General features: G+C 43.1%; 1 protein-coding gene across 2 annotated transcripts in view; it reads right to left on the reverse strand.

The window, feature by feature from the left end:
- Nucleotides 1–5,952: 5,952 nt before the first annotated feature.
- The window catches only part of IKBIP (IKBKB interacting protein), a 24,744-nt gene continuing 7,883 nt past the window's right edge, over nt 5,953–22,813 (reverse strand). The window contains exon 3 of one of the 2 annotated variants that reach the window (XM_018557869.1): nt 5,953–6,741. In XM_018557869.1, coding sequence (XP_018413371.1) covers nt 5,986–6,741 — 756 coding nt within the window. In that variant the 3' untranslated portion in view covers nt 5,953–5,985. Of the gene's footprint in view, nt 6,742–18,218; nt 19,034–22,813 lie in introns of those variants that run through there. The other variant, XM_018557863.1, reaches the window with a different exon arrangement.

Below are 22,813 nucleotides of genomic sequence, written 5' to 3' on the forward strand. Positions count from 1 at the left end.
GGCCCTTTATGCCCCAGACAGGCATTTGCTTTTTATGAGATTATAAGAGTCAGAATAAAATTAAATCTGGACTCTGATTTATACGCTTTTTTTTCCTTGCAAATCGAGTTTTATTGTTGTCTGTATCCATGATGGCAGATTCACCCCTCTAATTCTCCTGGTGAGCATTGAAGTGAGGAAAAAGCCTAAGTTCTCACCAGAACAAGTGAGAGGTAGTCTCACAATGGAGACACTTATTCTGGTTGAAACTGTCACCACAATTTCCTTCACTTAGGGAAACTTTCTGTTATTTCATATTGCTTCACTGAGACACGAAGTAAAAGAAAATCTCCCCAATGGAACAGAGGCAGAAGAAAAAAAATAACCTGGCAGGGATTCTGACACTTCCCTACTCTATCAATAGCTAAAGAACAAGCTTCAGCTATATATACAGTGTAAATATATATATATATATATATATTAGGGATGCACTGATACTTTTTTTTCCAGAGTACAAGTACTGATACTTGTCTAAGAACTCACAGATGCAATTACTGATACATTGTGACAATTTTTCTAAAACAATATAGACTAATAATTTCAGGACGGTGGAGCACCAGGGTCCAGTCGCAGCTGCAACCGATGTGACCCTGGTAGTTCTCGTGAAAATGCCAAGTATCGCCACTGGTATCTGGACATCCCTAGAAGAAATGAACATTCTTGTTATATTTTATGTTGAATGTATTTTCAAACATTGTCCTGTAATATCACAATATGGCTGCTAGATGGAGCTGAAGAGCATAGGAAATAAGTATTTATTTCTTATTCTCCTCAGCTCCATCTAGTGGCCATAATGCAGAATAATAAGATAACATTCAAAAATACATTCAATTTATAAAGAAAATATACAAGAATGTTAATTGTGTGCATCCATGCGCACAGAACAAACATTCCTGGAGATTTGCAGAGCCAATGGCTCTGAGACATGTTTAAAAAACAAGATTGAAGAAAATAGGTCACCAGCACTCCATAAGTTAAAATGAATGAGTCCTTTTAATGGACAATGATGTCACAGAAATCCAACATGAGCCGACGTTTCGGGGCCACACAGGGTCCCTTCTTCAAGGCAAGAGATGTGACAATGTAATAACATCCACAAGCTACATATATACCCCATGTAATCAAATCATTAGTGATGTACACGCCCCCAGTGATGTAAAAACGGCGGGAAAAAAGGCCATTTTGAAAAAAAGAACAGAAAAAACTCTATATGATATAATCTCATTTAACGTCATCATATATAAAACATCATATATATAACATCCAAACTACTTACTGGACGGTCCCCGCAATCTGATGCTCAAGATCAATGCCATGGCTGTGTGTCATCCGCCGTAGAGTTAGTCAGTACGTGGCAGGGATATATCTGATGGCTGTTCGTTACTCCATAGTATTAACTTATGGAGTGCTGGTGACCTATTTTCTTCAATCTTGTGTTTTGCACGGTGCCATCCGTGAAGTTACTTCGAGCACCATTTATTTGATTGTTGGCCGGGACTGCTGAAAGGTGTGCGGAGGGCACCTCCATCAATTGCATGTTTAAAAAACAAACAGCAAAAAGTTTTCCCAGCACACTCGCCAGCCAGCATGCAAAAAAACTTGTCTCACCGCTAAGGTTAAAAACAGAGGTTTAGATTCGCATCTTCTGCAGAAAATGTGAAAGCTGCACAACCGCGCCAAGGCACCTCTAGATAGTGGGGTCCTAACTCTAAACTATGAGAGTCTCCATCTTGGAGCACATGTGGCAAAAGATCAAATTGGGTGCAGGTTTGTCAGGAGGAAGCCCAACCTCCTCCCTTAAAGGCACAGGGATGCCAAAAAACGATCCCGCACATCACAAGGCAGCTGAGACTCCCCATGCATCACTGCACCAAATCGGTCAAGCCAAACAAATGGCAAACAGCCCCCTATGTATTTGCAAAGGTATCCACAGTGTGTTTGAGTGTGGTAGGAACATTAACTCGTAAGCTGTTTGGTAGCAGAGATGAGTGTTCATGGTTCGGGGCATCTTGGGTGATATATTGAAGTGATACTGTATAAATATAGGAGTAATATAAATATAGGGAATGAGTATTAATGTTTCGCCCTTTTAGGTGACAATTTCAATGATATGTGCAATGGATCTGACTCCAACAAAACTTTTATATCATCATTGAATGGTATTCATTTTAACAGTTCTGTCTGTTATAAAAGCATTAGAAGAAGAAAAGCAGGAGACAAGTGATTGACTAAGAGAAATATGGGACCTCCCATTGCTTATTTAGTTCTTTGTTAATTCCTGGTCACTGACTGGTAATATGTATGCATACCAGAAGTTCTAATCTGCACAGGTGAATGATTCTTTGAGGGTCAATTTATGAACAATTTGCAGGTCCCTTTTCTCTGCTAATATATGTGAATGTTTGTTTTGTGGGAATAACGACAAAAACAAACTTTCTTAATATATTTTTTCTTTGCAGGTTGAATGTTTTGTTAAGTAAAACTGCATTATGGCCACGCGATAGAGCTGAGGAGCATCTTTGAAGGTTAAATGTATTGTCATGTAAAGCTGCATTATATCCACTAGAAGGAGCTAAGGAGCATAGAAACATACAATAGGTGGGCCATTCACATACAGACCTGCCTTGCAAAATATTCCATTACCCAGAAGTCCTTTTTTCTTTCCAAAAGGGTAATTGGCATATGTTTCAAGAGGATTGCCTCAGAGTCTCCCTTTTGGTAATGTGTACTCTGGTGGAAGTCACTACTTTATTAAGGGCATCCTTAAAGAAAACCTGTCATGCGAGAAACATGGAGGCTCCTACAGCTGACTATGTATTTGGTGACCCTCTGTCCCCTCTACATAGGGGTTCATTTATAAAAGTTTCACCATAGGTGCCATTTATACTCTACTAGCGCCCTAGATGCCGCTGATGAGTATAGTAATTACTATACTTTTCTGCTTCATCTAGGGCACTAGTGCCCTGCAAAAGGCATCTGTCTGCTATATGCCGGACGGAACTTTTATGAACCACTTAGGCTAGGTTCACACCTGGGCGACTCCTGACCGTACGGCAATCGTGCAAAAAACCGCACGGATTGCCTGGTGGTCACGGAGCCCACCAAATCCAATCGCGCTGTGGGTGCCATTATTTTGTAATGGCACCACAGTCGCATCTGGTGGATCGTGCTGTTTCCTGCTGCGATTCCGCCCGGCTAAAAAAGCAGCTCGATGTGTGTCGCAAAGGTACTTGTACCGTTTTCTAGCGATTGCCCCGCGGATATAACCCCATTGAAATCAGTGGGGCCTTTCAGGCAACCACTGTGTGCACTAGCACACGATCGCACGTTGCCAGGAAGCGCGTCCCGGGTGTCGCATAGTTCTGAACCTCGCCTGAGAGTTACAGACCCTTTACAAGAAGATGACTTCAGATCTGATCTGCATGCTTTTTCTGGGACAGTTACAGAGTAATAAAGCAACTGGCATTCTCAGAGGGAAGTAATCAATGGCAACCCCCATGTTTCTCTCATGATAGGTTTACTTTAAAGCTGAACACCAGGAAACCATTTAAATACACAGATACAAAATATATGGGAGCTGTATGGTCTGTCAAAGTATTTTTATTTCTGTCCATCCAGCCCTGCCACACAGCACACCAATCCAGATGACACCACTTTCGTTGTTATAGTCATAGAATGTAGGTGCAATAGAGTGGTGTCCTCTCTCTACCCCCAGCCTGCTGATTGGGCAGCGAAGGAGTCCCCTCTATATCAGCAAGTACCTTCGTAGAACATTTGCATGCAACACACCTGCCTGGATTCCTGTGCTGCATCTTCCTCTCCTAGTCTGCATGTTGCTGTTCAAGGGATTGCACAAAGCAGATACTAAATCAAATTCAGACACTAATTTCATTTAAAAATGCAGTGATTTATTAAAGAATTCATACAGTTAGCTGCATTAAAAAAGAACTCCAGGATTTATTAAAATTAACCCCTGCAGTGGGGCTACCCTTGGTGTTCTCACATCTAATAGACCTGTATTGATGAAGTCAGGGCTCCTTAGACTGCAGGAGCCTGGGGGAGAAGCTGTGGGGACCGGTTTAGCAGTTTCCGGCTAGTTTATCTTCTTTATTATCGTCCCTAGACCAAAACCAACACCTAACCCTTGCAGTGTGGGGGTAGCCTCACTGCAAGGGTTAATTTAAATAAATCCTGCCGTTCTCTTTTAATTTGTTTCTTTTATGTCTGCCTGGAGTTCAGTTTTAAAAACGACTGAGAAAAAGCCTGGAAACCTGTTAAGATTGCAATTTCTTAGAAGTGCTGATGTGCTTGAGAGTATTGGTAGAATAGTGCGAGATCCTGTGGGATTTATTTTCTAATAAAAAAGTAAAATTGCTGCAGCTCACATACATCGTACTTATGGGTCCTGTTACTGTCCATAGGCAGTACAAATTGTATACACATTGCTGCTTCTCCGAGCTCTGTGAAAATACAACAGATACAAAAGTCAGGGGTAATTTATTTTACAATATGCCTTAGTTTCTGCTTTGGCCCAATGGGGAGAAGTGACCAATTAAAGAGGACCTGAAATGTGGAATCTGTCCCCAAAAAAGACAAGCAGAAGACAAAAGACTAGTCACCAGTATTGCCTATAGCAGTGATGGCGACCCTTTTTGAATTCGAGTGCCCAAACTGCGACGCAAAATCAATTTATTTACCTCAAAGTGCCAGCGCTGAAAATTATTTTAGTACTGTATTGCAGTTCGGGCGCTCGGGTTTAAGAAACGTTCAACATCACTGCCTTAGGCCGCAATTCACACCAAGCGACATACCTTACAAGCGGGGCCGGGATAGCGCGACTGTTCAGGGCGACGTTCCAGCAAAGATCGCGCGATCTTCACCGTCGGGCTGCATTCAAAAATAGAAAAATCGTGCGACATCCGCGGGAAAAAGGGTCCTGCTGAAGCGACAGCGATGATCGACATGGAGCTGTACATTAGAACAGCTCCATTGAATAACATTGGCCGGCGACTTCTCACGATAATGCGCGAAATAGCGGGATTTTACGCACAGTGTGGAGTGCAAAATAGGGAAACACGCATATTCAAACATTTATACACTTAATACAACACATACACACGTAATGAAACACACACATCACGCACTTATTAAAACGCACACATTACACACACACAGAACTACTAATAAAAATGAATAAATAAAACATTGCCCCTCTCCTGCTTACCTGTTTTGCAGGGAGGGGGGCTGCATCCCAAAATGCTGTGTGGCTCTCACGGGGGATCAGAACGTCCCGGATCGCCTCTGTAGTCGGGCCCTTCATAATCAGGCAGCGGCGGTGACCTCTAAACAGGCAGATTAGACGGCCACTCGCGGGGGCCTCCCTGGGTCCTAGCGAGGAGGAAGCGGCCGTCTAATTGCCTGTTTAGAGTCCGCCGCTGCTGCCTGCCGGGTCGGTCGGATCTATTTCCCTTGGTGGTCCCTGAACCTGGGCTCGCGTGCCAGCAGAGAGGTCCCCGCGTGCCCTCCCTGGCACACGTGCCATAGGTTCACCACCACTGGCCTATAGGCTGCCTGCAGCTAATCTTTTCCCTATTACCCCATTACTGTTAGAGGAGTAGGGCTTAGATCTCATACTGCAAATATATAGCTATGAGGATCCAGGTACAGACAAGACAAAGAAAACGATTCACAGTACTGCTTAGGCACAATTAACATTTCTAGATGTTCTCTGCACGATAGCAAATCTCCTTTTTTTTCAGGTTAGGATAACTCATTTTCGGGCTGTATTCTACTGTTGTGTTGACTGTGGGTTGGAGCAAAGAGTATTATCTACAAAGAAAACTGATCCACAAAAATCAATAACACTTATACTAAAGAAAACTCAATTTAATTTTCTATAAAACCATGACATAAAATGAACAATACAAGGCACCAAAGCTTTTCACACTAACCAATGGCCTGCAAACTGCTTATTTTATTATTTAGAGCCAGAATTTCAGACTTAATCACAGTTAGGTTGTACATTTTGTCACTTAGCACATTAATATCTTTCTCCCTGTTCATTAGATCAGCTGCCAATCTGCCAATTCTTAGCGACAGTTCATTCAGCAAGGCTTCTAAACGAGCAAAGTCTTTCTTCAGAGTAAACACCTTGGGCTTCATCTCATTGGCAAAGTTTACCGCCTGCAAGACTTTTAGCCGGTCACTCTCTAGACTTGAGAGTTTATCTGAGTTGTTACTAAAGTTTGCCCTAAGCTCGGTTAACCGGAGTTTGATGAGGTCTATCCGGTTGGAATTTGTAGCCACCGAGTCCTTGAGCGAAGTGATTCGGTCAATGCTGTGTGCTAAAGCATCTCCGATACTCTGTGCTGTGTTCTTCTCAACCTTCTCCAACTTTTTCTCCAGCTCAGTGGCTGAGTTTGTCAACAAGACAACATCATCCTCCATGCCAGATACTCTCCTGACGTCTGTCTTCACAGTGGAGAGCTTGCCAGATACGTCTTTGGCAATGGCTGCCGTACTCTGTTCTATTTGGGAAACAACCAGTTCAAGGTTGGTCAAGTTGCCCTCCAGCTGCCCCCTATTTCCAGAAATAGTTTCTGTCCATCGTTTCATATTGGCTACATCATTTTGTACCTGCTCTAAACGTTGTTGGAGCTGGAGGTCCTTCAGCTTTTCCGCAGCCTGTGTGCGTTCTTCCAACTATAAAAAACAAAACACAAAGATGTAATGTCAAATACATATATTTAAAATGTCACAAACAACCCACAAAATTCTGTATAAATACATACATTATATGGCCAAACGTATGTGGACACCTGACCATCACACATACATCACATGGGCAAGAGTATGTGAACATACTCAAACTATTAAGTTCAGGTCTCTCCAGTGAAGGGTACTGTTAATGCTGCAACATACAAAGACACTTAAGACAATTGTGTGCATTCAACCTTGCTGTAACAGTTTGGGGAAGGCCCTTTTCTGTTATAGCATGAGTGTTCCTCTGTACACAAGGCCAGCTCCATAATTACGTGAATTTGTGGAAAGCCTTCTCAGAAAAAGGGGATAACGCCATATTATTGCTCATTGTTGTAGAATAGGATGTCCGCCAAATCATACAGTTGTGATAGTCGTGTGTCCACAAAAAAATTGTCCATACATAGTATATTTAAAGTGCAGCTCTAGACCAAACCTTTTAGTTTAACTTTATGATAGAGTAGAAACTGGTTAGAAACCTCATCAGGTTTTCATTCTTGTCTCTGTCCTGACTGGGGAAATTCACCCTCTCAATTTGTGATCATTGTTACCAAGACAGAATGTAAATGGCATAATCCACATTTTTGGATTTGCATGCATTTTACTGCATAAAAATGCATTTCTAGCAGAAATTCCATTCATTCCTATGTGGCCACTTCACAGTTATGTTATGCAGCTTAGTGTGTTTTTAAAATATGGGACGTGCTGCAATATTGTGTGTTAAAGCAATGCTTTTGCTGCAACCAAATTCGAAATAAAGGGTCTCTCTGAAAATCAAATAGCAAATAATAACCTTTTTTACATCCTTCTTCCAGAAAAAGAAATAAAATAAAATTGTTTAGTGGTTCCCTACTCTGACCCCAACATCACACTGTGCCCTTCATTAGAGCCGTGCTCAGTGGCACAGGCAGTGGGAAAGATAATTATTAAAATTTTCTTTGCAGAGTTTCAGTTTAGAGAGTTGCTTTAAGCAGGCTTGCCAGCATGAATGGTAAACACATGCAATTTTGTGAATTTATAATGCATCTGCATCATGAAAATCCCCTGCTTCACTGAACTGAATTCATAAAATGAATCATATGAATTGCTCCAATGCTCAAAAATGACCCCTAAGTATGCATACAGAACAATGGATCGAAAACACACGTTTGGATAAGTATACATTAAAAAGGACCTTACAATATAATATTAAGAAACCCGCAAGGTTGTATTGTAACAAAACAAATGCTCACAGTGCAAAAGCCAAACTTTCCCAGAGACATTTACAGGCAGTCCCCCGGTTACAAATAAGATTGGTTCTGTAGGTTTGTTCTTAAATTGAATTTGTATGTAAGTTGGAACAGGTAAATTTTTTTAAGTGTAACTCCAGCCAAAATGTTTTTGTTTTGGATAGCATAGGGAAGGGTTTACCCCCTGTAAAGTTTGTTTTGCTGTGTGTGCCCCTGTTCAGAAGATTTCACCTCACTTTCTGTCCCTGTGACAATTGGATTTAGAAAATTTTGGGTTGTTGTGGAAACAAGGATTGGTGATAAAGCTTCAGAGGAGACACCTTGTTCCCATGATAACTCTTACAGGAGTGAATTTCCTTTCCTAGGGGTAGATTTCCTCTCACTTCCTGTTGTCTCAAGGACAGGAAGTGAGATTAAATCTTTCTAATGAGGATATAGACAGCAGTAAGAACCTCACAGTGACCCGGAAAAAGAGGTGGGCACCACTCGTCTGCACGTCCAACAAGAGCCAACTTCCTGTAATGTACGTACAGTACTACAAACCAGACCCAAAAATGCAGGGCACTCCTCGTCAGCACGAGCGCGGTAGAATTACAACTACCCCTGCTGTACAGTAATAGCCTCCGTTTGTAAGTAGGAGTCGTATCCAAGCTGGATGTATGTAACTCGGGGACTGCCTGTATTCAAACCTAAACTTGTCACCGGGGATCAGGGAAAGGATGACCAACCTTATCCACAACTATATATAATGTTATTTATGATAATGATGCAATAAAAAGCCCACAGCAACCAATCAAGTGCCAAGGTACATGTTTTAGCCTGAACTAGGTTTAATCAGATCCGTCAATCAGTCTTTCAGGTGGATCTGATCGGAAACCCAATGTAACTCTAGGGCCAGCTGGATGTAAATGGACGAATGATCACCTCCAAGTCTGTCTAGGTCCAAAGAAAAAAACAGAGTACAGTCCATTTTGCTAGATCTGTCCTGACATGGGTCCAGTTAGTTGAGTTTTTTTCCTCCATCTTGTGAAACTGAACAGACACGGATGTCACAAAAGCAACATCGGTTCCATACTGCTCTGGTCACCAGGGAATCTGTGCACTGATTGGAATGGACGGGCGCCCGTGTGAAAGGGGCCTAAAGGTAGAATCTAATTGTAATCAACACGTTTTCTTTGCAAAGGTTTTTATGAAGGTGCTTAATTCTTGTGGATACTGCAGTCTGATGTACACCACACCTATGATTCAAGTGTATTTTTATACTTGGGCTTATTAAAAATTTGTTTTACAACTGCTTCCTCACTTAATACAATGCAGTAATACAAGAACCACTCTGTTATGCTGTGTTAAATAACCTAAGTAATTAGTATAATTTTAACAGAATGTCTGTGAAACTGGTTATGTTGTCCAGAAAGGATTATGATGGGAGGTAAGTATCTCTATGCCTTTGTAAATATTAATTTTAAGATGAGGCCAGCAAGTCCCCATGGTAAAGAAAAACTAGGCCTTTATCTCATGTTATTTACAAAGCTTGCACTGGGGCTGGCTTCACTGGAAATCTTTAAAGTGAAACTTAAAGGAGAACTATGGGGTTAGGGCTTTTCCCCATAGTTCTCCTAAGGGTAACGGGAGGACACAAACTAGCTTCCTCCCGTTACCCTAAGCTCAGTATACCGCGAGCTACAGCTCGCGGTATACTGAGACGCCGCAGCTGAAACGGATCCCGACAATTATGTCTGGATCCGCCCAGCTGCATGAGTGACAGCTGGCTCTGCCTATCTAAAAGGCAGAGCCAGCTGTACTCGCCCCCAGCCCCGTCCGTTCCGCCAGTCAGCGCTGGCGGATCGGAGCGGGGGTATCCAGTCCCTCCCCTGTCACGGCTCTGTGCCGTGACAAGATCGAGAAGTGAGCGAACGCCGGTATGTGTTCGCTCACCTCGCGATACACTGAGCCGACCTGTGACAGTTTAATTGTCACAGGTCAGCTAGAACTATGAGGATGAGTGAAAAGCGCTCACCTCATGGTTCTCCTTTAAGTACCTTCACTATTAACAAAAATGTATCTTATTTGTGTATCACTCGGCTGTAGATCCTCAAATCATCTCTGAATTGGAGCTGACACTGTCCTTCCTTCTGCAGGGTGGCTACTTTTGTTCTCCATGGTCCCTGTGTGTGTTGTAAAGTAGTCACCGCTCCAAGCTCACTCCTGTAATGGACTACAATCTCAATACAAATGAGTAAACTAAGCATGAGATTGTAGTCCATCACAGGAGCGAGCTTGGAGCTACCACTTCAGAGATGATTTGAGGATCTACAGTCGAGTGATACACAAATAAGGTCCAGTATCGTTAATAGTTAAGGTACTCAAATGCATTTTATTGTCACTTCAATTTTCTTTCATGTAATCCTGGCAGCAGCTTTGTTATATGCAGGGGCGTATCTGCCGCGAGGCAAACAAGGCGTTTGCCTCGAGCGGCAGATTCCGGCAGGATCCAAGAGAGAAAAAATGTGTCGAGTGTCCACTGAGACGGAAGAGGCAGGGGGCGAAGACGGAGCTCCAGTCGGGCGGCGAAGATAACAAGGAGGCCGTGTCGGGCACCAAGGATGAGGAGGCGGTGTTCCAAAGAGGTCAGGCCGTCATATAAATCAGTGAACCATCCAAGAAATGACATTTTAGGAACCACAATTAATAAAACAGTATGAAATAGTTGTTGGTATATAGTGCAATAGCACACTCTGCTTTTGCAATCTTGTGATACCTGCCTTTGGGTTTCAGGAGTTAACTTAGAAATAGGTCATGCGGAGTTCTCATATGGGTGTGACTGGGAAAGAATTTCTAATATGTAAAATACTGAGTTAATTATTTTGCTGCTGCTGGTGTCAGTAACAGTACTGTATGAGGATGCAAATACGAGCCTCCTGTCTTGCTATAAAAATATTTGGACAAAGGCATCACAATGACCCTTCCTCTCGCTCTCTCTCTTTTTTTGTTTTGTTCATTAATGTAGTGGAGGTTTCTACTGCTGTGTCTTCTTTGTGTTTTGTTTATACCCTTTGTCTCCTAGTGTCACCAGGACAGCAGGGAAATCAGTACAGTACAAAAAAAACAAGCTCAAAAAACAAAAAGCATACCGCAAATATAACACTAATCTATAATGGAAAAAAAATATTTAACCACAAATCATAACATACAGTGTGTATATATATATATATATATATACACACATACACACGTACTTTTCGCTCCATAAGACGCACTTTTTTCCCCCCAAAAGGAGGGGGAAAATGTGCCTGCGTCTTATGGAGCGAATACCTATCGCCCGACGCCCGGGACATGCAGTCTCAGGCGCCAGGCGAGTAGTTTTTTTGTACATTCAGCCCTGCTCCTGACAAGCAGAGCTGAATGTATAGTGGGAGCCGCTGCTTGTTTTATACAAGTGATCTAATTTAGGGCTGGTAATGATTAAAAATTTCCTGTTCGATTAATCGAAATTTTTTTTAATCGATTAATTTCGATTAATTATAACGCACATACACATCCAACTACATTGGCAAAGGGTTAAGATACCCTGTGCTAGCAGCACGCCGGAGAGACTAACCGCTGCTAAAAAAAAGTAAAGCCAGGTATACACGTTAAATATTGTCTGGTTCCAGCCGAAATTCCCAACCATGGGTGCGGATGTCATCACCATTCCATCTGGCATTCATCAATCAACAGATCAAAAGGAGCCAGCTTGAAAATTCTCTGCCAGACAGCAGCGGATCAGCTGCTGGCTCCATTTAGGTATTCTGACAGTGGCCAGCAACCGCTGTCAGAATAAAATGCAAACAGCGGGGGATTCTTCCTCTAATGCTCATTATTATTATTATTATACAGGATTTATATAGTGCCAATAGTTTGCACAGCGCTTTACAATATAAGGAAGACATTACAGTCACAATACAATACAATTTAAGACAAGATGGTAAGGAGGGCCCTGCCCATGAGGGCTTACAATCTAAAAGGGAGGGGCAAGTGATACAAGAGGAGGTAGCTGCGCGGGGATGATTGTTTGAGAAAGTGATTGTTCAGTGGTTAGGTTGAGGTGGGATAGGCTCATGAGCCCTAATGGTGAAATCTGTTCTACTTTTTTCATTCAGCCTGCGGGCTGTTATTTGCCAAGATGTCTCCCTGCAAATAAAGACACATTTGGACGTTTATTTTATTTGGCGTTTCGGATAAAAGAAATAGATACGTGTATACCCGGCTTAAAAACGGTGCGTGTCCTCATTTGTGTGACACCCTCCCTGGCCAGTGCTTTAATTAACAGTGCTCAAGCTACCTGAGCAGTACTGTTAATTGGAGCACTGAGAAGGGGGGCTCAGGTTGCTGGAGACCCCGACTGCTGTGCTCTGTGTTGAGTAGTGGCCCGGCTCTCTAGTGTGCTGCTAGCTCAGGATATTTTAACCCTTGCTGCAGCAGATGATAGTGTTAAAAAAATAAAAAGAAGCCCACATTTATTATCGTTTATGGAGCCCGATTAAACTTTAGAGACGTGGTTCTCAGCGAGTGGGTCGCAACCCCGTGTTCAGTGGATCGCCGTGTGCCTTCCACTGTGCTAGGTGAGAGGTTCCTCAGCCTCCCCCTAGCGCAGCACTGTCAGTTCCCATGCTGAGCTGCCATTTTAAATATGCTGCCCGGAGCTGAGTGTCAGCTTGAGGTGGAGTGGGCTGGAGGTATGGTCGCAAGGGAGTTTCATCCATATGTGCATTGCTTACAGCTCCCTCGTGTGCCCTGTAGAGGTGCCTGGACCGGAGTGACGTCACATTCTGGCTCCCAGCTCCTCTACATGGTTCGCTAGGGAGCTGTACAAGGATTTCACATATGGATGGAGCTCCGTAACGGCACAGCGGCCCACACTGGACCCCAGGCTGAGGATCCACTCCAGTTCTCATAAGGTAGGGAGATAGGGTGGATCTTAAAAGAAAATTTGTTATTTTTAGACCGCGTATGTGTATGTGAAAATGTGAGATTGTGTCTGTGGTTGCGTGTGTCTGTCAGTGTTTAGAGGGCCCGTTCACTTCTAGTGAAAGAGGCGAGTTGCATTGCCATTCATTTGAATGGCACCCCAAACGCAACTCCTGCCCACAGTTTGATCACCTGCACCAGAACACATGGTACCGCAATGCCATGCGTTCCAGTGCGGTGCGACTTGGGTCACGACTTAATGACCAAGGACAACTGTGGGTCCTGAGGATACACAGGTTGTGAAACACTGCTTTAGAGGACAGTTGGACATACAAAACACAATCTGAAAGTTGGCAGAGCACACTATAAATGTAGGCAGTGGGCGGATTGGTGAAGAGATAGTCTGCACAGGACTCTTGGTCTGATAAAAATGCTTGCAAGAGTCAGGTCGAGCTTGAAAACTTTGCTGTAGTTCAGTGTTTAGAGTTACCCACTTGTCCTTAGCTGTCTTTCCTATGAGTAGAATGGGATGTTTTTATTAGTAATTCTGCCTGTCTGTCATTTTGCCCTTGAGCTATTTTTACGAAGAGCGTTTGTGCATTTGGAGGCGAGCCAGAAAACCAGTGTACGGCCAGAGGGATTATCTCACACAACAAGCAGAAGAAAACAGCTCAAAATCCCATCTCTGGAATCTGACGCAGTTTCTGCTCTCTTTTGTGTAAGCCTAGGAACCTACTACTGCGCTTTTAATGCAGTTTTAGTTCAAGAATAAATGTAAAGTGCATGGCTTCCTATAATACATGCCCACAAATCATTACTCGCACAGGGCTATTCTCTGAAGGGTGAAGAGTTTGGAGAAGGCAGGGGAAGTGAACAATCTAGGACAACATAGCTGAACTGGGAAGTGAGCTGAATTGGAGAATGTTTACAAATCAGCTATGTTGTCCTAGATTGTTCACTTCTCCGGCCTTCTCCAAACCCTTCACCCTTTAGTGAATAGACCTGACAGTGTTCACGCTCCAGCAGTGCCCATCCAGTTATTCTCCAGTCTTTGCTGGCACTCCTCTACCGAGATGAGCCTCTCTGAGACGATACATGACTAATGCAGAGGACACAGGACAGCTCTGAATTTATGAAAAGATCAACAGGTTTTTTTTTGCACTTATCAAACAGATAAATATACACAGTTGGAAGCTTTGCATTATAAGAGACCAAAAGAGAGAAGATTAGAATAGTTAATAGTTAGGGTTTACATACACTTTAAGAGTCAAGGATTTGGGTCACACAACATGAGCTATAAGGAAAGTTTAAGGGCCCGTTCAGACCATCTCCAGTGCGATCCAGCACGGTTAGCTGCTGGAGCACACTGGATCGCATACTGTCTGGCTCCTTGCATTCTGGACCGGAACGCGGCCATTGCTGTGCAACACGTTCTGGTGTGGGCGATCGCACTGCGGGCGAGATGGGATGGCTGCAGTGCCATTTACTTGAATGCACCGCCACGCCCCTCCCGCCCCAGAACAAAGGGAGCCGGACAGTATGCTATCCAGTGCATTCCAGCAGCTAATCGTGCTGAAACTCACTGGAGAAGGTGTGAACGTAGCCTAAGGGCTTGCTCACACCATGTCCGGACCAGAACAGTTTTTGAACGCACCTAAAATGCATCCTCATGTATTCCTATGGTATTTCTGGGCTCTGTTCACGCCAGTGCAGTCTGTTCTGGTGCGGGGGAAAAAAATGCTGAATGCACTATTTTTTCTGGTCTGGATTGCACCTAAAAGCCAATTTTAAGCTAAAAAAAAAAACCCCACACAGGAAAGAGTCAAAAATGCACCAAACGCACAGCACAGAGGTAGCAGATCTGCTCCAAATCTGGTCCAGACATGGTGTGAACCTTAAATCTGCTTAGTAGCTGTGGGAAACAGGATCATGCCGATCCCCTAGCAGCCAATGCCAATGGTGTGATGCAAATATGGAGCTGGTAGGGCAGAACATGATAGTATATGGAGATATGGGCTGTCTTAATTTAAAGCAAACATAAATAGAAATATAGCAACAACTTCTATTTGACTGAAGAACACAGTATATGCACAAATAAATGTAATTGATTGAAAATGGAATATTGCTTTAATTTTGCATAAAGGTACAGTTGCGTTATCTAGGCATGTGGATGCAATTACATTTGTGTGCATTGTTTATTCATTAATACACTATACAGTGATTGATCCCCACGGCAGCCAGTCAGGTCTTGGCTTTCAACTTTTATCTAGCACTGGAAATACTACAGCTGGAATATTATTGGTGCAGCCCTCTACTTGACTTTCTTCTCTTGCGTAGCTGCAAGAATTTTCAGAACTGGACTGCAAAAGTAAAGTAGTTTAGCTTTTTGGAAAGAGCAGCGAGGGATTGTAACACCTGTCAGGTTTTTATTGTTGTGTTTATTAGTGAGATTCACCTTCTTCACCTGTCCTTGTGACCATTATCACTGAGTAAAAGTGAAAGGAAATCCCACATTTTGAGCTGTCAACAGAACAGGAATAGTGGGGAAATCTGCCAATGGGAACATCAGTTCTGGCGCACTGGAGACAGCCAAGTTGTGGCTATGGCACAGGAAGTGAAGGAAAATCTCCCCAATGGGATACAGATGGCAACACAGATGAGATATATTACTTTCATTATTACCATTTAAAAAAAAAAATCTGAGTTTTAAAACCTGTCCAATTTGGAAGATACAGCATTATGGGGAATCTAATGTGTGAATGTGACATTACTGTTTTGCTTTGTAAGGGTTTTGGCAGAACTGGGAATAGATCATCAGTGGCATCACTGACACATATAGATAGATCAAGATTTACCTTACCAGGAGTCAAGCAAAACAAAAATCGCTTCTCAACAACAGAATTGGTGCTTACTCTACCATCTATTCATTTAAGTTATCTTCACAGAATCACAGATTTCCACAGTGCTTTATAAAACCCTAAACCATCCACTTCACTATTTGGCCATGAGGGATTTTGGACATAACCCTGTTATAGTCAAGCAAACTCGGGTCAGAATTAATCAGAAGCCAATTAACTTTTTTTGTGTACATAAATGGGAAATGTAAAGATTTGATACATTATAGAGAACATCTAGTGATAATTGTGCCTGGGCAGTATCCTGAAAAATGCTTTTTCTTTCATTCCTCCTGAAAGTTAGCAGAGCACTTTCTCTTTTTAGACACTCCTGTGCATGTATTCTCATAGCTGTATACCTGCAGTGTGAGATCACTTAAAACACTGCTTGCCAATGACTGTTAGTCTAATGATATTTGGAGTGAGAATTTGTGATGTCACTACTGTGCAGCTCACTGTTCTTCTTGCAGCAGAGGAAGCTGTACCTGAGGACGTACAGTGCAAAGATCTTTTGTTTTTGCTTCATTCATTCTGGGGATCCGTTCTTCTTCCACTTCTCCTGCTACTTTTTTTTACATTACCCCACCAGTCATCAAGGGGGCAGCTCTGACACGAGGATGCAAAGCCCAGCCCCTACCCTGATAGCAGGTCCATACAGAGTGAAAACAAAACCGGGCATGGCTAGTCAGTAATGACAAAAATGTCAGCTGCAAGGAGACCGAAGGCAATCGTGAAGACTAGTGCATTTCCCCCCGTTTGCCTTTTTTTGTGGACAGCTTCCAAATTTCTGGTCATCATTTAATATGGTTTCAAGGGGAATATGGATCACCCTGGGGGTGATCAGTGTGGCTGGAAGAACCTCAATTCAACACCCCAGGGATGTCAGCTCTTTCAATGCAAAGGCAGAGCTGTTTTTTCCAGTATCCTGCAATAAAATGCTACTTTAAATAATCTAAAGCATTAACAGCCCCCCAACCCTCCACACCCCCCACACAAACTAAGATTCCAAAGGAACAGTGAAAATTAATTTTGTACAATGCAGTGATTGCTACAATCTATAAGCAGCTATAATACTGTAGTATGTGACATACTCTGCCTATAAGGCATCTAGATAATTACTTGCAAAGGCCTCAATGGACAAGTGTAAGCATATTAACACTGTATATTGTACTTTGGTACTAAGCCAGCACTATCTATATTAAAAACATAAAAGTGTGTACATTACATAACTATAACCCTGATACAAGTGTACAATTGAGAAAACAATAATAGTTTTTCATGTACTTCATTTGAAATATATTGTTTTGTGTCTTATACTAAATGTCTCCTGGGTAGATGCATAATGAAGGATGGGCAGCAGAAGCATCTGCACAGTGTACAGAGGATACAGTATTGCAGTATCACAGTGGAAAAACACACACACACAAAAAAAGAAAAAATGAAAATGCCCACTATCCAGGAATACGGCAGTTCAATGAATCTCCTATTATATTTTGTATCATAGCTGCCAATGCATTCAGGGCCGGATTTCCCACAAGGCCAATTGAGGCCCGGCCTCGGGGCAGCAGGGAGTAGAGGGGCAGCAGGGGTGTGGAATGCCTATCTCTCGACGCACGGGACATGCCATAGTTGTTTTCTACATTTAGCCCTGCTTTGGGTAAGCCGGGCTAAATGCACAGTGGGGAAGCCGCCGCTTGTTTTGTACAAGTGATCTCGGCGATGTCGCCATCTTGCAAACAGGTGGGCACATTGAGGAACCTGGCATTGGGGCAGCAGAGAGCGTAAACCTCCTGTCACCCAAAGCTCAGTATACCGTGAGCTACAGCGCGCTGTATACTGAGACGCCGCAGCCGGAACGGATCGGATCCCGACAATGCGGTCTGGATCCACCCAGCTCCCCCGTCCGTTCCGCCAGTCAGCGCTGGAGGATTGGACAGGGGAGGGGGGAATCCCTGCAGGGCGCCATGAGTGAGTGACAATCACGGCTCTCTGCACTGATAGATCGAGAAGTGAGCGAGCGCTGGTATGTGTTTGCTCACTTCCCGATCTACTGAGCCGACCTGTGACAGTGTCATTGTCACAGGTCGGCTCAGATTATGAAGCTGAGTGAAAATCACTCACCTCATAATTCTCCTTTAACATTAAAATTAGGAACAAAATAATTCAAATGGTTGCCATGTTCTTAAAATTATCTGTAACGTTTGGGTGGTAGATTGTGTTATTAAAAAAACTATCCTCAGGAAGAAAACTCCCTGTTTAGTCCCTGTACAAAGACTAAGCAAATGTAGAATACTATTTGTTTTAGTTTACTCCAATTTGGCCAAAAGTGGCCATGTGTTAAGCATTCCTATCAGAAAATGTTCAGTCAATTGTGTCTCTTTCTGACACTGACTTTTCATTCGTTGAAGATAACGTTTCTGTTCTCTCCTTCAAAACTGAGATTTCATTTTGCAGTTTTAGGATACTGTTGTCATACTTCATACTCTCCAGAGCATGCTGGATCTCTAAAGTCTCCGAGATTATTTTCAACAAATTGTCCTCTGTATTAAACACCTGTACGGTCAACTCGTTGATCTTTTTGTCAAGGTCATGCATCTCGTTGGAGACCTTGAGTAGAGAGCCAACAGCGTTATCAATAACTGGCAAATGGCCGACACACTCGGCCAATTTGGGCTCAAACTGGACTATGTTTTTCAGGACTTCTTGGTCCATGTTGGCCAACTCATTCTGCTGCTTTATCAGATCCTGAATAGCCTTGGCATCATAGTCCAAAACATCAGTGATACGTTGAAGATCTTCATCTTCTTGTCTTTTTACAGTTCTAAAGTTCCTTGGTGTACTCTCTTCAAACTCTTTAAGTTTTTCAGAAATAACTTTTAGGGTCTGGTCAGCAGAGTTAACCTTTAGAGTCATCTGCTGATGAAAAGACTTGGTCTCAGTCTTTATCGAGTTAGTTTCCATGTTCATGTCATCCAGGTTTTTCTTCCACGTATCTGTGACATTTTGGAACTTGATGTTGACGTTCTGCATCATTTTGGAAAGTTCCTGCTCATTGAATTGAATGTGATCTATGTCATTATGTAGACTAGATATTTGTTGCTGTAAGTTGTTTACTAGGGAAGATGATGCTGTAGCTTCTGCTAGTGAGTCGTCAGTGGACACGAGCTGCAAAACAACGTCTATGTGCTTAGTGGACACAAATGACTGTATGAAAAGAATTCAAAAGCTAAAAAGGGTTGTTGGAAGAATGTCAAATGTTAAAACAAGTAGGATATATTATATTTTGTAATTTCAGACCCCTGATATTTCCCTTTTAAAATAGAAAATGAGATTGAGGACACAGAGTCCATAATCTCTTTTTCTGCAGCCTGTTGAGAATAAACAGGAATCATCTATACTGTACTGAGTGTTCCTGTTCATTCATACATTGTGGATATAGTAGGAGTTACTTTGCACACAATTATGAATGAACAGGACGTGATGTAGATCACTTCCTATTTATTCATAACTGGTACATAGTAACTCATACTATGTCCAATTATTTACAAGCAGTCAGCGATCAGCCGATCGCTGACCACTTGTATTGCTCTTCATCCTGGATCAGATGTCACAGCTGAGCAGTGGGGGGAGGAGAGCTTGGTCTATTTTGACAGCTGACTCCTCCCCCTCACAGCTGATTTGGGCTCCTGTGGCAGTGCACGACTGTCTCCACCCCCACACCACCGCACTCCATCCTGATTTGTCAGAGGTGGCTGGGCAGGGCAGGACCCCACCACTTGGCCTCCTCTGACAGTTTCTCTCCTCCACGCTGGATGGTGCGCTGTGTCAGAGGGGACACGGAGCAGTGCACAGCATGGAGGAGAGAAACTAAAGATGCAATTTCGGCCGAAAGATGGCTCTTTCAGCATCACACATACATACACACACACACACACACACACACACACACTCACACACACACACGTCAGATCTACTATATTAGAGTGCATTTGTTGTTATAAAGGAGAAGTAAGATGAAATGGAGACAATGGGCCGATCTGCTTTTCTTATCTGCTGGCTTACAACTAGCAGACTTTGCTGAGCATGGTTGACTGTGTCTGGCAGCATATGTTCTGAAGCTCTAAAACATAATTTAGTACCAGCAAAATGATTGAGCACTGCTGCAGTAAAGATCATATCAAAGCTATACTGTCAGCGCTGTGTCATTCCATATCTGCAGCTGTTAAAGCAAATAGCACTTTGAAATAACAGGAAGAAGGTATTGGCTTTGCTTTTCCATAACCCGTGTAATAATATACATCTGCCTAACCCTTGTTTCAAGTAAATTATGTGATGCAGAACCTAATTAGAAGTGCACCTGCCCATACAGTTTTCTCTTTGTTCCCCGTAAAGTCCCACGAATACCTGTTGCTCTTACCAGTCCACCCAATGCAGCTTCCTGTGAAGGTTTGGCAACAATGCTGCACTGCTCCAAAATTTAGAGCAGATTTGCCACTCTCATGCAGGCTGTACCTGCTTGCACTACAGTGCAATGAAAAAATGTTGGTGGGGCTGTAGTTATCAGCATTGTTACTGCTAATTCACAAGCCGGTAGCTTCTCAATCAGCACCTGGCCACACCTAGTCCTGCCCACAGCTTTCTGAATGGACAGCACTTCCTCTGCTGCTGAATCCCTGCCATTTTGAGCTTTAGTGTCTGGGAGGGGTTGCATGTAAGACACAAAAGAGGATTTGGATCACTCAGGGAAGATAAAAGGAAATTTTTTCTTTACTGTATGAGGATTGTGCATCACATAGTAACCAGATTTAGTACTTGTGTAGATTGTCATACAAGAAACTTGAGTTGCACTTTAAGATCAGTAAAATAAATTGTGTGAATAGTCACTTCAATTAACTGAAAAGCAAATTCTTGTTTCATTTGCACACAATTGGATAATGAAAACAAATGTAAGGTAAAAGGGGTATCAAACAATTGCCATTTAAAAAAAATAAATAAAACAGTTGTGTTCTTCCAACCTTGTAATAACAGTTTGTAGAAGACCCTTTTCTGTTCCAGCATGACTGTGCCCCTTGTATAAAGCCAGCTCCAAAAAAACATGGCTTAAAAGGAGAACTATGAGATGAGTGATTTCCACTCACCTCATAGTTCTAAGCCGACCTGTGACAATGAGACTGTCACAGGTCGGCTCAGTAGATCGGGACGTGAGGGAACACATACCGGGTTCCCTCACCTCTCGATCCTGTCACGGCTCTCTGCCGTGACAGGGGGAGGGGCTGGATTCCCCTCTCCCCGCTCCGTTCTGCCAGCGCTGACTGGCGGAACGGACGGGGGAGGGGGGCGGGTACAGCTGGCTCTGCCTCTAGGTAGGCAGAGCCAGCTGTCACTCACGCAGCTGGGCGGATCCCGTCATCCAAGTCGGGATCCGCTCCGGCTGCGGCGTCTCCGTATACCGTGAGCTGTAGCTCGCGGTATACTGAGCATAGGGTGACGGGAGGACGCTAGTGTGTGTCCTCCCGTTACCCTAAGGAGAACTATGGGGAAAAACACTGACCCCATAGTTCTCCTTTAAAGAGTTTGGTGAGGCGGAACTAGAGGGTCGGCACATATCCTGTCAGAGGAAGAAGGGGTCAGAGGAAGAAGCCACAGGCAAATCAGGCATTCAACACATCTGAAAGTCAAATGTTGAAGACTTTGCTTGTGAGCGCAGTGCTAGAAGACCGAGGTGTTCAGACTCACCATTAGGTGGAGAAGTATTCAAAGTATTCTACTGCAGGGGGGCATTGTTTAGAATTATCCAGGAAAGGGACAGAAATCACTTTAACTACTGGCAAGCATAAAACTATTAAAATTGTGCTCCCCCACATCTAATGCAGAATACAGTATATTACTCACTTTTCTAGGGGATGATCTGAAACAGAGGATTACTTACCTTACTCTATGATCCCTCGACAACCAGCAGTCTGTTCCTCCATTCTCCAGCATCAGAATGGATGGTATCCTGTGGTCTCCCTGCAGCTGACCTTCCCATTTACTGACTTATTGTGCCTTGTTCTGCCCTGTGTCTCAGTGCGTTGGTAGAGGCAGGGCTTTGCTTCCTCATGTCAGAGCCTCCAGCAAGGAAAACAGTGAGCAGCACAGTTATGACATCACCAAATCTCCTGAGACTAGCAGTAAGAAGCAGCATTGCCTTAGATCTCACACTTCAGATATACAACACAGAAGTGCCTAGGCACACCCACACACCAGGAAGTGCACCACTATTTTTTAGTAGGGATTCAAGACAAAGATTTTTCAGGGTACTGCTTAGGCACATTTACCACGTTCCCTATAAACATAGCAAATCTTCACTCTTTGAGTTCAAGTCTACTTTAACCAATGAAAAAAATACACGAGAAAGTGATATTTGCAGAAGTGAATTACAAGACAGATGGTTTCAGCATTACTAAAGATAAGCTGCCAAGAGTAATCAAAGGGCAGGAAAGGATGAGGCAGGTAATCTCCTTAGAAAAGCCGGTCTCTTTCATTTATATCTCATCATGGGCTTTGTTCAGCATAGGAAAATGCAATGCAATGGAAGACATTTATGAAGCAAGACAAAATGAGTTCAGAGAGGTAATGGATATCAACATTATAGCTCAACAACTAGGGCACAGATGATGGATGTAAATCGACACATTACAGTGTGGTCTTATTTTAAATCTACAGGGTTATTCACTAAAGGGTGAATGGTTAGGAGAAGTCAGGAGAAGTGAACAATCTAGGACAACATAGCTGAACTGGAGAGGAAAACTTTTCCAAATCAGCTATTTTGGCCTAGACTGTTCACTTTTCCGGCCTTTTCCAAACTATTTGCCCTCTTGTGAATAACCCTATTAGTGTTTATTTATATATTCTTTAGAAGGCACCCCCAACCTTCCTAGAAAAGACTGTCCCCCGCCACAGTGT

This window comes from Nanorana parkeri, unplaced genomic scaffold (assembly GCF_000935625.1).
Source record: "Nanorana parkeri isolate BGI_ZX_2015 unplaced genomic scaffold, ASM93562v1 scaffold14, whole genome shotgun sequence".
NCBI lineage: Eukaryota > Metazoa > Chordata > Amphibia > Anura > Dicroglossidae > Nanorana > Nanorana parkeri.